The sequence below is a fragment of the Heloderma suspectum genome, chromosome 4, assembly GCF_057233095.1.
Source record: "Heloderma suspectum isolate Gila_16-S chromosome 4, 16-S_ref, whole genome shotgun sequence".
Classification (NCBI taxonomy): domain Eukaryota; kingdom Metazoa; phylum Chordata; class Lepidosauria; order Squamata; family Helodermatidae; genus Heloderma; species Heloderma suspectum.
In genome coordinates, this window is record NC_139461.1 from 203835724 (window position 1) to 203850378 (window position 14655).

The following is a 14655-nucleotide window of genomic DNA, read 5'->3' on the forward strand; positions in this document are numbered from 1 at the left end:
GCATTAACCTATTTGATTAATAAAAGAAATAATAATACAAAAAACATGATATTACATGAACTGAACTGTTTGTGCACTCTTGAATAAGAGCTATATTGATTATATTTTACAAGAGTAAGTATTGGCATTATTTAAATTAATTAATTTAAATAAAATAAAATAAAATAAAATATTTTACAGAGTGGAGCTGTACTAATTAGCAATCTCAAAATAGGCAATGGGCAGCATTATAGTTCTATGCCTGTCTTTTGGTGAAAGAGTATGGAAACAACAAATTTTACCAACAAATGTTAGTCAAATAACAACTATCAGCTCATCTATTTTGAATGTATTAGTTGTATGACTGTATTTGTATCTGCATGTTTTATTGTTTCATATATGTATATATATACATGAGGGTGAAGCATTTGTTTTCCTTCCTATAAATTCTATGTCATTAGTCCTACCACCAATGCCCTTCATAAATTATTTGTCCCCCCTGCCACTATTGTAGCTATAAATGGGATACAAGAATTTCCAGAATGCGAGGAATAAATGCCTTTAATTGAATGAAGAAAGCTGCATAATTGTTGCTCATTAAAAAAAAAATTGCACACCATTTTGATGTACATTTTGATTAAGATATAGGGAACATCTTATGTAGACCTGGTCATAAAAACATTATAATTCAATTTCTAATTTTAGGGTAGAATAGGAGATCCAGGACCCCAGGGACCATCGGGTCCTCCCGGACCAGAGGTAAGAAACTATTTAAAGGAGTTAATAATGTATCCTAATTTGCACTGAAAACAACACAAAAAGGCCAAGCATTTGCTGCTTAGGATGGCTGGCTTATGTCTTGATGTAATGTCTTCTTTTCAAATAGCTTTGTTCACATTCTTATAGTACAATCCGTGCCAATGTACTATCGTAGCTATGAATGTGGGCTGTGATCCAGAAAGCCCACAGTTCAAATCAAAATGTGGTTTTCTCGACTGGGCAGGAGGATGGTGATCTGAAAGTAGAGGAATTAACATCTGTCCCTTTGTCATGGTCAGATCACTTCCTGCTGAGGTTTAGACTTCTGGCGGCCTTTCCCCTCTGCAAGGGTGGGGGACCTATTAAAATGGTCCGCCCCCGGAGATTAATGGATTCCGTTGGATTCCAGAGGGCTCTGGGGGATTTTCCTGCTGGTATGGCTGGTGCTCCTGTTGAAGCCCAGGTCGCTCTGTGGAATGCAGAGATGACTCGGGCGGTTGACACGATCGCACCCAAGCGCCCTCTCCCTCTGAGCAGAGCCCGGCCAGCTCCTTGGTATACACCTGAGCTGAGGGCAATGAAGCAAGAGGGGAGACGGCTAGAACGCAGGTGGAGGAAAACTTGTGCTGAGTCTGACCGAACACAGGTAAGAGCCCACTATCGAGCCTACTCTGTGGCGGTGAGGGTGGCAAAGAGGCAGTTCTTTTCCACCAGCATTGCATCTTCTCAGTGTCGCCCGGCGGAGCTTTTCCGAGTGGTTCGCGGCCTGTTACATTCTGGGCCAGGGAGAGAGACGGTGGAACCCTCGGTAGCACGCTGTGACGGGTTTGCGCGGCACTTTGAGGATAAAGTCGCTCAGATTTGTCATGAATTGGACACCACGATTAATGCAGTTCCATTGGTAGAGGCGTTCAGAGCACTGTCTGGTCCAGTTTTATTGGATGAGTTTCAGTTACTGAGGCCTGAGGATGCGGACAAGGTGCTTGGCCAAGTCCGATCGACCACTTGTGTGCTTGACCCTTGCCCTTCATGGCTTATTAAATCAAACAAGGAGGGGTTGTCCAGCTGGGTCCAGGAGGTTGTAAATTCCTCCTTGAGAGAGGGAGTGGTGCCTGCCGCTTTAAAAGAGGCAGTAATTAGACCACTCCTGAAAAAGCCTAACCTGGACCCAGAGGATGTTAACAATTATAGGCCAGTGGCCAACATCCCCTTCCTGGGAAAGGTGCTTGAGCGGGTGGTTGTAGGACAGCTCCAGGCACTCTTGAATGAAACGGATTATCTAGATCCATTTCAATCGGGCTTCAGGCCTGGTTTTGGAACGGAAACTGCCTTGGTCGCCCTGTGGGATGACCTCTGCCGGGAGAGGGACAGGGGGAGTGCGACCCTGTTGATTCTCCTGGACCTCTCAGCGGCTTTCGATACCATCGACCATGGTATCCTTCTGGATAGGTTGTCTGGGTTGGGAGTTGGAGGCACTGCACTACAGTGGTTCCGCTCCTACTTGGATGGCCGATTCCAGAAGGTGGTGCTGGGGGATTATTGCTCTGTGCCATGGCAATTGTGCCATGGGGTTCCACAGGGCTCTATTCTACCCCCCATGCTGTTTAACATCTACATGAAACCGCTGGGGGAGGTTATCCGGAGGTGTGGGCTGAGGTGCCATCAATATGCGGATGACACCCAGCTCTACCTCTCTTTCTCATCAAAACCAGGTGAGGCAGTGGCTGTTCTGAACCAGTGCCTCGGCACGGTAATGGACTGGATGAGGGCCAATAAACTGAAACTCAATCCAGACAAGACGGAGGTACTATTAGTGGGTGGTTCGTCTGCCCGGCTAGGTGATAATCAACCTGTTCTGGAGGGGGTTGCACTCCCCCTAAAGGATCAGGTTCGTAGTTTGGGGGTGCTCTTGGATCCAGAACTGTCACTTGAGGCACAGGTGAACTCAGTGGCACGGAGCACTTTTTATCAGCTTAGGCTGGTATACCAACTACGCCCTTATCTGGACAGAGATAGCCTAGCTACAGTTATCCATGCTCTGATAACTTCTCGTCTGGATTACTGCAATGCGTTATACGTGGGGCTGCCTTTGAAAACGGTCCGGAAACTTCAGCTGGTCCAAAATAGGGCAGCAAGATTGTTAACAGGGACTGGCCTGCGAGCTCATATTACGCCAGTACTTTTCCAGCTGCACTGGCTGCCGGTCCATTTCCGGGCCCGATTCAAAGTGCTGGTGTTAACATTCAAAGCCCTTAACGGCTTGGGGCCAGGTTACCTGAAGGATCGCCTCCTCCCATATGTGGCTGCCCGGACCTTAAGATCATCATCAGCGGCCCTTCTCCGTGAGCCCCTGCCAAAGGAAGTGAGGCGGGTGGCTACTAGGAGGAGGGCTTTTTCTGTTGTGGCACCCCGGCTCTGGAATGAGCTCCCTAGTGAGGTTCGCCTGGCACCTACATTGTACTCCTTTCGGCGCCAGGTGAAGACCTTTTTATTTTCCCAGGCATTTTAGCTTTCTAAATTTTTATCTTTGCTGTTTTAAATCTGTATTTTAAACTCCTGTACTGCTGCTAGGTTTTATTGTGGTTGTATTGTTATATTGTGGTTTTAATGTTCTATATATTTTAAATTGTTTTATTGTGTGTTGTTTGGTTTTAGTTTTTGTGAACCGCCCAGAGAGCTTCGGCTATTGGGCGGTATAGAAATAAATAAATAAATAAATAAAATCCCTCTGTAGTCATGAACTCACTAAAAAGTCACCTTAACCAAGCCACTATTTCTCAGCAACAGAGAATGGTATTATTAATAGATTGTAAACTGTGTTCTATTTTGAGTTCTGTTGTAAGGGAACCTAATGGACATGTTCGGACATTACAACAACCCAGGTGGGGGTTAAGCTCTGGGTTGTTGTGAATGAGACAGGAGCAAGCAAGTGTGCTGGCTACTGCCAGCACACTCGCTTCGGGGATAAACAACCGAGGGACACTCTGTCCCTGGGTTATTTAGTGTGTCTGAACCAGGAATTTTGGGTTCTGGGGGGAGAGACAACCCCAAATTCCCAGTTTGGAATGTCACACTAAATAGCCCAGTGACAGAGCATCCCTGAGTTATTTAGCTCCTTTCTCTTGTAGTGAGAGCAATCGGGCAGCGGGAGCCAGCTTGCTCACTCCCACTTTGTTCACAATAACCCTGGGTTTTTAAAAAACTGGGTTTTGGTGTGACGCCTATGAGGCTATTTGCATGACAAGACAGCCCACCGTGGGTTATTTAACCCCCAGTGAGGCTGTGCCACGTGCAGGGCACATGAGGCTGCCATTTTGAATATGCAAACCCCGCTTGGGGGTTGTTGTATCATGCGATGATGGCGAGTATGGGTTATGCGAGGGTTAAACAACGTTCACATAACCCATGGTCTGTTTTAGGGTGTTGTGAGGGTTGTGTAAGGGTTAGGGTTGTTTAACCCTCACATATCCCACACTCGCCAGGTTTGCATGATGAGACAACCCCCAAGTGGGGGTTGGATATGCAACCTGGTGCCCACAGGTACGGTGGCTCATCATGGATTAAATAAATAACCCACGACAAGCCTCAGCGTATCATCCAGACCAGGTCTTTGCATTTATAGTCTCAGAGCATAGTTTGAAAGTCCATAATCTACCAGGATTGCTGAAGCTAGACAAATCTGGCTCTGCTCAGCGCCTGGATGGCAGACTTCTTGGAACTTTGCTTTGAATTCCACAGAACAAATGCAGCAGCTCGGCTGTAACTCCTTTGCTGAGGGAACTGCACTGGCTGCCTATTCGCTACCGGGCCAGGTTTAAGGTATTAGTACTAGTGTACAAAGCCCTAAACAACTTGGGACCAGGATACCTGAGAGAGCGCCTCCTTCCCTACCAACCTGCCCGGTCACTGAGGTCATCAGAGGGCATGTTCCTGGTGGTTCCACATGGACCTATGGCCCGGTTGGAGTCCACCAGGAGAAGAGCCTTCAGTGTGGTGGCCCCCTTCCTGTGGAATTCCCTGCCTTTAGAGGTCAGGCAGGCGCCAACATTGTGTTCTTTCCGGTGCCTCCTGAAGACGTTGTTCTTTCAAGAGGCCTTCCTTGCATGACCAGCTGTTGGTTGTTGAATTCCACTTAGTTGGGATTTGTCTTTTTAAAAATGTTTTAACTTTTTAAACTCTTTTAACCATTGTTTTAGTCTTACGTTGTTCACCGCTCTGAAATCTTCTGATGAGGAGCGGTATATAAATATTGTAAATAAATAAACAAATGAAATAATTATAAATATAATAAATAGCCATCATTTATTCCTCATTTAATGTAGGTGTTGTTCAATGCCTTCTAGGAAAGGAATATGTTTGTATGCTTTGGCTCTTATCCAGGAAACTGGGATCACTCTTGCTTCAAGACCCTCCTTTGCCAATTTTTGTGTAATGTATAAATATATTTAAATGAAGGACTTAATTGATAAGAGCAATGAAGTTAATTTTTTAATAGTTTACTTACTTACACTAGAGGCAATATTTGGCATACGCATGGTTACTACTTGTGATATTGCAAAAATACTACATTCTATAGTTCTAAAATTATACTTCTGAATATATGTTTAAAATTCAAGTGTAAGCCCTAGGTATCTAATTTCAGAACAGTAAATAGAAATGCTCAGATCCAAAGAGCCACACAACTAGTTGCTTGCGCTGAAAGGGGTGTTTGGACAGGTGTTTCTGAACATTCAGAAGCATTTTCAGATATGGCATTGTGGAATTGGGAGGGCCTCCTCTTTGAAGGGGCACCCAAGCCCTTGAGCCTACCTAAAGTATATTTTGGCAACCAAGCCTGATGATTTTATTCTTTGCAATTCAAATGAATCTTATAAATCAGGTGAATTGTTAATATTTGCTTTATTGATAACCCATATGATCACGGACATTATCGAGAGAGTTGTGTGTGGAAAAGGCTTGCCAGCTATGGCAAACTGAACTCCATGTCTTTCTGGGGGTCTTCCCCCAGCAGTAGAGAAACCCCTGTATTTGCATCCCACAAGCTTCTTTCAAAGCTGGATTTATTGTTTCCTTGGGAGTCTCTTCTCCACAGACTGCATCTGGACTAAAGAAAACATTAGTCATTATTTTCTACAAATATTTCATTTAATCCATAAATGATTTTGATCTGTAACTGCATGCATAATTCTCTCAGAATGGTAAACCATATGGGAGTCAGCTACCATATGTTTTGTGCTCAGAACTCTGGAATTACAAAGGAAAAGAGGGACGTTTCATTTGATTAATAATTGGTAGTAACAAAATGCAGGTCTCTTGCACATGAATCACTAGTTGTGCTTCATTATTTGACTCCAAAAAAGGTTTGCTTTCAAGCCATGTTCTATCTCATACTGTGACATTTGGAAGTTCTAAAGACAGTACTGCAAGCCCTGGGATGCCCAGCAACTTCTGTTTAGTATTACTTTTTATAAAGTGGTAACAGCTGTTAGTTAGTTATCAGTTTTGGGTTTTGGTGTTCTCTCCATAATCTCATGTATTAATATTTATAAAGAAAATGGGAGAGTGTTTTGAATCTCTCAGTTCTCAAGTATCTGTAGCCCACTGGCATTTTAGTTAGTTATAATACTTTGACCTATATTTCCAAAGCAGGATGTGTTATGCTGCGGTTGCCAGATTGAAATTCCAATAATAAGAGATACCTTGGGAACTGTGGATATGTGGTCTTCTGAAATGTCAGATTCTCTTAAAGTACAAGGCACCTGGTCATTGTATATTACATGCAGCCCTGTTTCTTCACTTTCCAATTTTGTTTTAAGGTTTGGAAATTTTAAAACTCTTTATATTTATCTATAGAACATTTCTGCCTTTTAAGCCTCATTTTTCTTTAATGAAATACGTTACTATTTAAATTGCCTTGCACATCTTTCTATGTCCATATAAGGTTCTGTTTTACCACTCAGGACTTACTACCTGATTTCATGCATTCAAAAACCTCTGCACCAACCAGCCACAGACTATATCCATGTGGAGGAAGTAACTTGTGAGCTGGGCTTTCCATGCAGGTATCTGCAGATTACAAGGCCCTGTGCACATGATATCCCTTTCCTTTCCTTTTTGGTAGGAGATAAATTGTGAAAGCAAGATGTCAGTGTAGAAAGTCTGGCTCGTATGTTGCTTCCTCCACACAGCTGCTATGGCGGGACTGCTTAGCAAGGGAGGGAGGGGGGCTTCTGAACATATAAACCAAGACAAAGTCTTTTCTCATTAAGCCCAGGCCTGCTCACATAAACGTTTCTGGCCATGTTGTGGAGAATTATTTTTTGTTCAAATGTATATCGGCTCTTTCATATTTTCAGTAGAAATATACTAACATCGCTTTAATGTAGTAGTACTTTATTATCAGTCAAAACACCTATAGACATTCGTTTGGTAAAATTCATGACAGGGCCAAATAATCAGGTACTGTAATGCAATATTTAAACTAGCTGAGTCATAATGACATTATTTACTTGCTGAGGTGAAGAGAAGGCTTGAAGAGAAATAGTGGCTGAGGAACCATGAAACCAGGCCCGTGAACTGAAGGGAGGCTTTGTACTTGTTTTTCCTGAAGCAGGAACCTTATCCACATCCCTAAATGCCACAAGAGAACCTTCGTTTAAACTGAGGGAACTTTTAAAAGCAGTTTGCAGCAGGGGCCTGCTATTCAAAGAAAAGCAGTCAAAACATTCCACTTCGCTAGCTTACCCTGCTTGCATGAGCCTAAGCAGCACTTTGGATCCTGGCCAGCATTTCTAATTATTTCAAAAATGGTCGTTTTCTGAAGCTTTATTCAAGGAATTATAAAATTAGCAGATGTTTATTTAGGCATAACACAATTATGTTTCCATGTTGAAATTATGCAAATTCTTCTATACTTTGGAACTCATAGATGACAGGATTTATACAGAAGGGCCATAGCTCAGTGGTAGAGCACGTGCTTTGCATGCACAGGGTCTCAGTTTCAGTCCCTAGCATCTTTAGATAATGTTGGGAAAGACACCTTCTTCAAATCTTGAATACCAGGCCGCTGGCAGTCAGTGTAAACAATACTGAGCCAAATGTACTAATGGACTGACCCAGTAGAAGACAGCTTCCTATGTTTCTTGTGAGAGAGCTGCTGATTTAGGATCCAAACTTGTCATGCTCCATCTCCAAAATGCCCCATTTTGGGGCCTACTGCTGGCAGGAACACCTCCAGTAGTATCTTTATGTCTGTAGATTTTTCCATGGGAATAATGGGGACCTATGCAGTGGACGCCTCCTCCCTGCAAGTGGAGAGGCACCTCCACACCATCCTAACTTCCTCTTGCCAACAGATCTAGGGTTTAGGATTGTGTTTCAAGGTTGGTTGGTTAGTTTCTCTCCTGTAACAAAACTGAAGAAACCTCACCATATGTACCATTACAGAAAGAGAAGGGAATGGAGAAAGATTTCCATAATAGCTTTTACTTTTCATAGGAAACAAGGGGAATCTTGTTTATGAGAGGTATTTATGCCTAATAAAAGGTTTGGTATATTGTATTTATTTACTTAAATAATAAATAACTTATTATATTAACTGGGCCTAGAGAACATATAACTTGAAATTAAGAAAGCCCATCCTCAGAATTCACATTTTCTCCACAGTTATTGGACTTATAACTGAGTATGTATGTTTATTGGGTTCTAGGGTTTTCCAGGTGACATTGGTGTTCCTGGCCTGAATGGCCCTGAAGGTCCAAAGGTAGGAATATGTGAAGTTTTATTAAAAATTTGTTCATAATGCAGGATAGTATTTGTTTGTACAAAGAGCAAAACATTATTTACTTTGGAATCTCTGGGACCGTTTGCATGACACAACAGCCCATCATGGGTTAAATGGCTGTGGGATACTTGTTGCCACCATTTTGAATATGCAACCCTTGCTCGGGAGTTGCTGTGTTGTGTGAACCAAGCGAGTATGGGTTATGTAAGGGTTAAACAACCCTCGCATAACCCATGGTCTGTTTTAGGGTTATGTGACAGTTGATTAACCCTCACATAACCCACACTCGCCAGGCTCGCACAAGCCCTGAGCAGGGATTGTATATGCAATCTGGCGCCCGTAGGTGCCACAACTTGTCATGGGTTAAAGAACCCATGACGAGTCTCAGCATGTTGTCCGAACCTGGTCATTTTCTGTTTACTTCTAAGGTCTTGATACAAAGGTCAGTCTGTAAGAAATCCTAGATCTTGACTTAGGTAAAATTGCTAATCTTTACAAATAGCTGTATTTCTCTCAGACAGCACATATGCACAGCTGCTGGGTCCTACTAGGTGAAGGAATGCAAGCAGAACCGATGGTCAGAAAAGAGACAGGATGTTGTGGGTTGTCGTAACAGCCTAGCTTCCTCACCGTAGGACAGGATGACAGAGACATAGATTCAGTGACTTAGCGTTATTCAAATGTAAATCAGGTAACACAAATCACACTTCAGAAGTCACAGCACTCAATCTTAGAAGTTATTAATCAGTTCATGTGAGAGCTAACGGCCCATGGCTTAGATTAAGGAACGGTCCAGAAGCAAGTACATCATCATAGTCAGAGACTTAACTCTTAGAACAACATTAGGGGTTCAAAGCACTTAGAATTCTGTGTTCACAATGCAAGGTTCAATAACAGGCTATGGTTTAAAATTCAGGAGGAGTAACGGCTAGAGCCCCAGGCAAAAATGGAGACACTCCCAAAAGCAGGATCTCCATGTTCAGGAGCCCTGAGCTGACACGGGTTCAGGATAGTTGTAACCAGACAGAGTCCCTGCTCTTGGAGTAGATCGTTTGACAGGATTGCTCCATGGCAGGGGTCCAAGCTGAACTAAGTGTAGGGATTCAAGAATAAACTAGGTCAAAGAGCTCTAGGTGATAGAAACCGTCCCAAATGCAGGATTTCCATGCACAGAAGCTCCAAGCTGATTCAGGTTCAAGGATACAGGAATAAATCACAACAAGGCGAAATCCCAGCTTATTGGAGACGTTCTATATTTCAGGATCTCGCATTGCTGGAGTCCAGGTCAAACTAAGTCTAGGGGTTCAGGAATTAACTAGACAAGAAGGAGTCCTGAGCAGTAGAGAGGTTTTCCCCAGCAGAGCTTCTACTGGATAGGGCTCCTGGCAGATACTGATTTAGAAGACTGGCCTAGAATCACACAAGGCTAGAAATACAGACACACCAGGAGAGATCTGGTCCAACAACAGAATCTGCATTGGAAATCGCTAATGTATGGGTATCAAGGCAAAACAACAGTCTTAAAAGTCACCAGAAGGCTTTCTGGGTAATCAAAGATGAAGGTACTTGGTTCATGGCAAACAATAATCCATGGTCTATGAGAAGACCAACATTATATTCCACAGCAGGTTTTAACAGCCCAAGGTTCAACAGACAAAGATCTAGAGTGGATGACAAGTCCAAGGGAGAGAGCATTTCATTAGTCTAGCTGATGGAAAGTCCAGGCAGTAAGTGTAACAAGCAGCAAAAACAGAGCAGTTGTTCCCTGGCAGGGAACCAGACAAAGTAAGATTAGTTGCCAGTTTGTAGTTTTCTGATTACAAGATTCCCTGGAAGCACGAATAGACTAGGCAGAAAGTATTCGGCAAAGAAAGACCATTGCAGATGAGGAAGGGTTCTAGACAATAAAATAGCAAGGCTATTTTTCTGGTGTATAAGCTTATAAACAGGGAGTGTATTAATTACTTAGTTCTGACAACTGAATCTGACCCATAAGCAATTAACACATCAAACCAGGCTATTTTGACTCTGCCTCTTGGGCAGACACTGAGAGCGGAAACATCCCCTTAAACAACCGTCCTTACCTTGAGCTTGTTTCCCATGGAATATTTCTCTGGGAATAACTCAGAAATCAGCTCAAGGCTGAAATGCAGCTGTTTGATAAGGCATATTTACTCTTTCGGATTTTACCTCTCCTTTTGCCTATAATTAGCTGAGAAGTTCAACACAGATACACTCCTATGGTAGCCACCTTCTCACAGCTATACTGAACTTTACATTATGCTTTTTAAAAGCTGAAGCAGAGTTTGGTTCAGAGGTAGAAGGGCCTACATGGGTTGAGCTCCTGTCCCTGCCATTTTCACAGAAGGCCACTTGCACAACAAGGGATCCCTGAAGCCAGAAGGGATCCTACATACCTTTTGGCAGTATTCTACATGTAATAGGTATGCCCAAAGGCCAGCTCTCTGTTGACACTGTGAGTCTCTGACCTCCTGGCTCAGGGTGTAACCACACTGAAAGAGGGGCCGGGCCAGAACCCTATATAAGCCATTGATATCAGCGGAAAAAAAATGGTGATGCCAGGGAGCTGTGGGCCTGAATCACAGTTGTTAAAAGTTTCCTAAGCTGATGCTAGCAATAGTTTTGGTGTCCTAGTAAGGACAGACAGTCCAGAACAAAGGCAGTTGGTATACGTGGCTTGCTGTACAGGGATTCCCCATCCAGGTACTGGTATCCTTGTTTTGTAGTTGAAGGACTAACACATAACCATACCTGGAGCTTTAAAGGTGCAGCACCACCAGAACTGTGACATAGCTGGGTTCAGAAGACTAAACTCCTTCCAAGGTAACCTTATAGGAATGAATGTTGGCCAGTTCTCAGCAGCTTCTTCCTGCTTCTTTTTGGATATCACCTGGGACACTGGATCCAGTGCGGATAGGAAAGTCAAGGTAATTCCAGTTGTGTCTTGATCAGTGCCAGTTGAGGGGTGGTCCTGACACAGAAGTCCACTGAGAATCTGAAGGTACTCTCGAGAGCTGCCTCAAAGAGATTTTGAATTAAATCTAGGTCAAGTGTTGAAAGCGGAAAGTAACACAGGGTGTCAGCCTGTGTGTAACCAGCTAGGCCCATGGTGGCACATTTGGAAGACGGGACAGGCTGACGGAAAACCATGGCTGCCACTGAATGAAATGGTCATGTGAATAGGTCCTAGATTTCTGCTATAATGCTTATTTCAAAATCAAATATACCTTGTATTGACTGTTTGACATTCCCATGGGCATAAGAGCTAGAGAAAAGCAAGGCTTCTGTACCAACAATTTGATATCAATCGCTTCAAGTTCAGTGATACAAGTATTGGTTGTTATGCCAATGTTGCAGGCATTTACGTGGCTACAAATATTTCAGTATACCAACCAGCAAGGTCAAGGTTCCCAAAGAACTGATTCAAACCATACGCAAAATACACTAGTAATTGAGTATTTTTGTGCAAATTATAATTAGTATTAATAAATACATTTTCAACCAACAATAAATATCAGAACAGATCTTACAAACAATTTCACTATATATTTTACAGAGGAGTTGTATGAAACAATCTCCAGTTATATCTGGAAGACAAATGTTCAAACATATGTAGTCTTCCAGATATAGCTAGAGATTGTTTCATACAACTCCTTTGTAAAATAAATGTTGTTGCTTAAAAACAGCAGTTAAAACTGTATCAGCTTGAAAATTGTTTAAATATTTGTAGTCTTCCAGATATAACTGGAGATTGTTTGGTACAACTGCTTTGTAAAATATATAGTGAAATTGTTTGTAAGAACTGTTCTGATATTGTTGGTTGAAAATTTATCTATTTATTAATACTAATTATAATTTGCACAAAAATACTCAATTACTAGTCCAGTGTATTGTGGTTGTTTCCTTACAAATATTTCAGATCAGGAACTAAGTTCACATTTTCCCTACTAAATATTCAATGTACTACACCAAACCCTGCTATGCTAGTTGATTGTTTTTTCATTCAAATCCTGCTGCCAAAGTGCTGATTAGTTAGCTGGAAGCTTCAGATTCTGTTTGATACAAGAATAACTTGTATGAAGAGACTTTATGGTCTCTATAGCTTCTTGGCTCTCAGAGAGCTTGGACAGCCGTCTCTAATCAAAGAAAATTGGTGGCTTACTTTCGAGATGAGTGTTACCAAAATGGAAAAGCTTTTACACAGTCCATAATATGAAGAGCCCAGGCCTACATGAAACTGGAAATGTTCAGCTTTAGCATTCCCAGCTGTCTTGTGCTGACTGTGGTTTTGAGGAGTTTCCTCTCTCTCTTATTTTTGGAAGACTGCTTCACTAAGCTTCTCTTTTCCTCATTCTTCTGCTCTAAGCTTTCGCAGAATTTAAATGTACGCTAACTGCCAAGAAAGCAGGACAGACCTTCTGTGTTGATACTAGTCTAAGATGTTGACCCTTATGAATGAAACATACCCATGTTTCATACTGTCTGAAAATACTAGATTGGCTGCATTCCCTCACCACCACCCCAAATCCCTACAGTAATCAACAGATGTAATTCCCTAGTATGGTGTAATAGTATCATTATGAACTGGAATATAAACATACAGTTCAGCTTGTAAACATTTCTTAAAGCATTTGACCTTGGGCTGTTTGATGATCAACACTCCCACATAATTAAAAGCATTTCCATTTCATTGGTTTGATAATAATTTATTGGTGATGGGTTTGGGGGCATACACGTATATTTTCACTTGGGTTCTGCTTGCGGCTAGTATCTCTAGCCTCTATCACAACAGAAACAGTGAGAGATATGCCAATTGCATAACATAAACTTGTTTTCATCACCATTAGGAATGCCTACTTGGGGCGCAATCCTATGGCCAATAAACAGCATCTAGATGGCTATAGAATTTTTCAGTTTCTGGGAACCGAGCTCAGAGCAAGCACTCTGAGCTCGATTCCCAGAAACCTAACTCCCCACTGCCTTGTAGGAGGCACAGTTCATTCCTGGCTCTGCGCTTGTAAGAGCAGCATGGAGTGGCTGAAAAGGGGGCAATCCTGGGGGCTATATTTTATTTCATGTCACTGTAAGCCACTTTGAGTGGGCATTGTTGCCTATAAAGGAGGGATATAAATATTAATAGAAATTTTTTTTTTTAATGTATTTGAGTGACAACCATAAGAACCATCCATCAGTGTTCTCTAAACTGCTGATGGTGAAGCACACTTTTCTTTCTGAATTGAAAGTGGAGACACACTTCACTCTTACACCTGAAAATATGTAATTTTAGTGTGCATAGGAGTGAGAATTAGCTGCCTTTAGAGGAGCCCCCAACCCAAGTATTTCTACAGTGCTTATGTCTGAGTTTCATGGTTTTGTTGCGTCTCAGTTTTATTGTTATACGTTGCATTGTTTTATTATATTGTGTTTTTTATTACTGCATGTTGTCCCCAGATTGAAGGGCAGTCTAGAAATACTTAAACAAATAATGTGCAAATCCCTGAGCTGGACAGGCCTCTGACAGGAGGGGAGGAAGCCCAGGGCAGTGACTCATGCACAGCACAATCCTATACATGTCTACTCAGAAGTAAGCCCCATTGCCTTAAATGGAACTTACTCCCAAGTACATTTGTAGCCACCGAGGGACAATGGGCAGCCACTTCCTAATGCGAGTAAGTCTGTTGTGTCTCTATAATGGGAGCGATTTCATGAAGCATTTGCACACAGTGCAGAGCTATCCATCCATTAGCACAGTTGGATTAGAAAAGGGCAAACCCAAATCATTGCATCATGCAGATAATGCAGCAGGCACCGCCATCCAATGGTGGGTCTTTGGGGTCATGGGAATTTTTAATTATGCAATTTTTTTATGTCTTGCCGTGCACTCACTGTTTGAGAATTATATATTGTGAAATGGAAACAGCGGATAGCTTCTTTCATCTACTTTCTGGTGTTTTGTTTGGACTGCTTACATGACTATTAAGAACTTTACTAATCCTATAAGAGAAAGTTAATGGGAAAGTTATATACTATGTCAAGTGAATATCTCTATTTGTAGACTCTCTGGATTTTTTCCTGTCATGTTTGATAAGTCTCTAAAATACCTTCACTTTCTT

At 42.2% G+C, this 14655-nt stretch overlaps 1 protein-coding gene across 1 annotated transcript in view; it reads left to right on the forward strand.

The window, feature by feature from the left end:
- Nucleotides 1-14655, forward strand: part of COL24A1 (collagen type XXIV alpha 1 chain) — a 223565-nt gene that overhangs the window by 88371 nt on the left and 120539 nt on the right. The window contains exons 19-20 of the mRNA XM_084852036.1: nt 685-738; nt 8447-8500. Of these exons, the coding sequence (XP_084708162.1) occupies nt 685-738; nt 8447-8500 (108 nt within the window). The remainder of the gene's footprint in view (nt 1-684; nt 739-8446; nt 8501-14655) is intronic.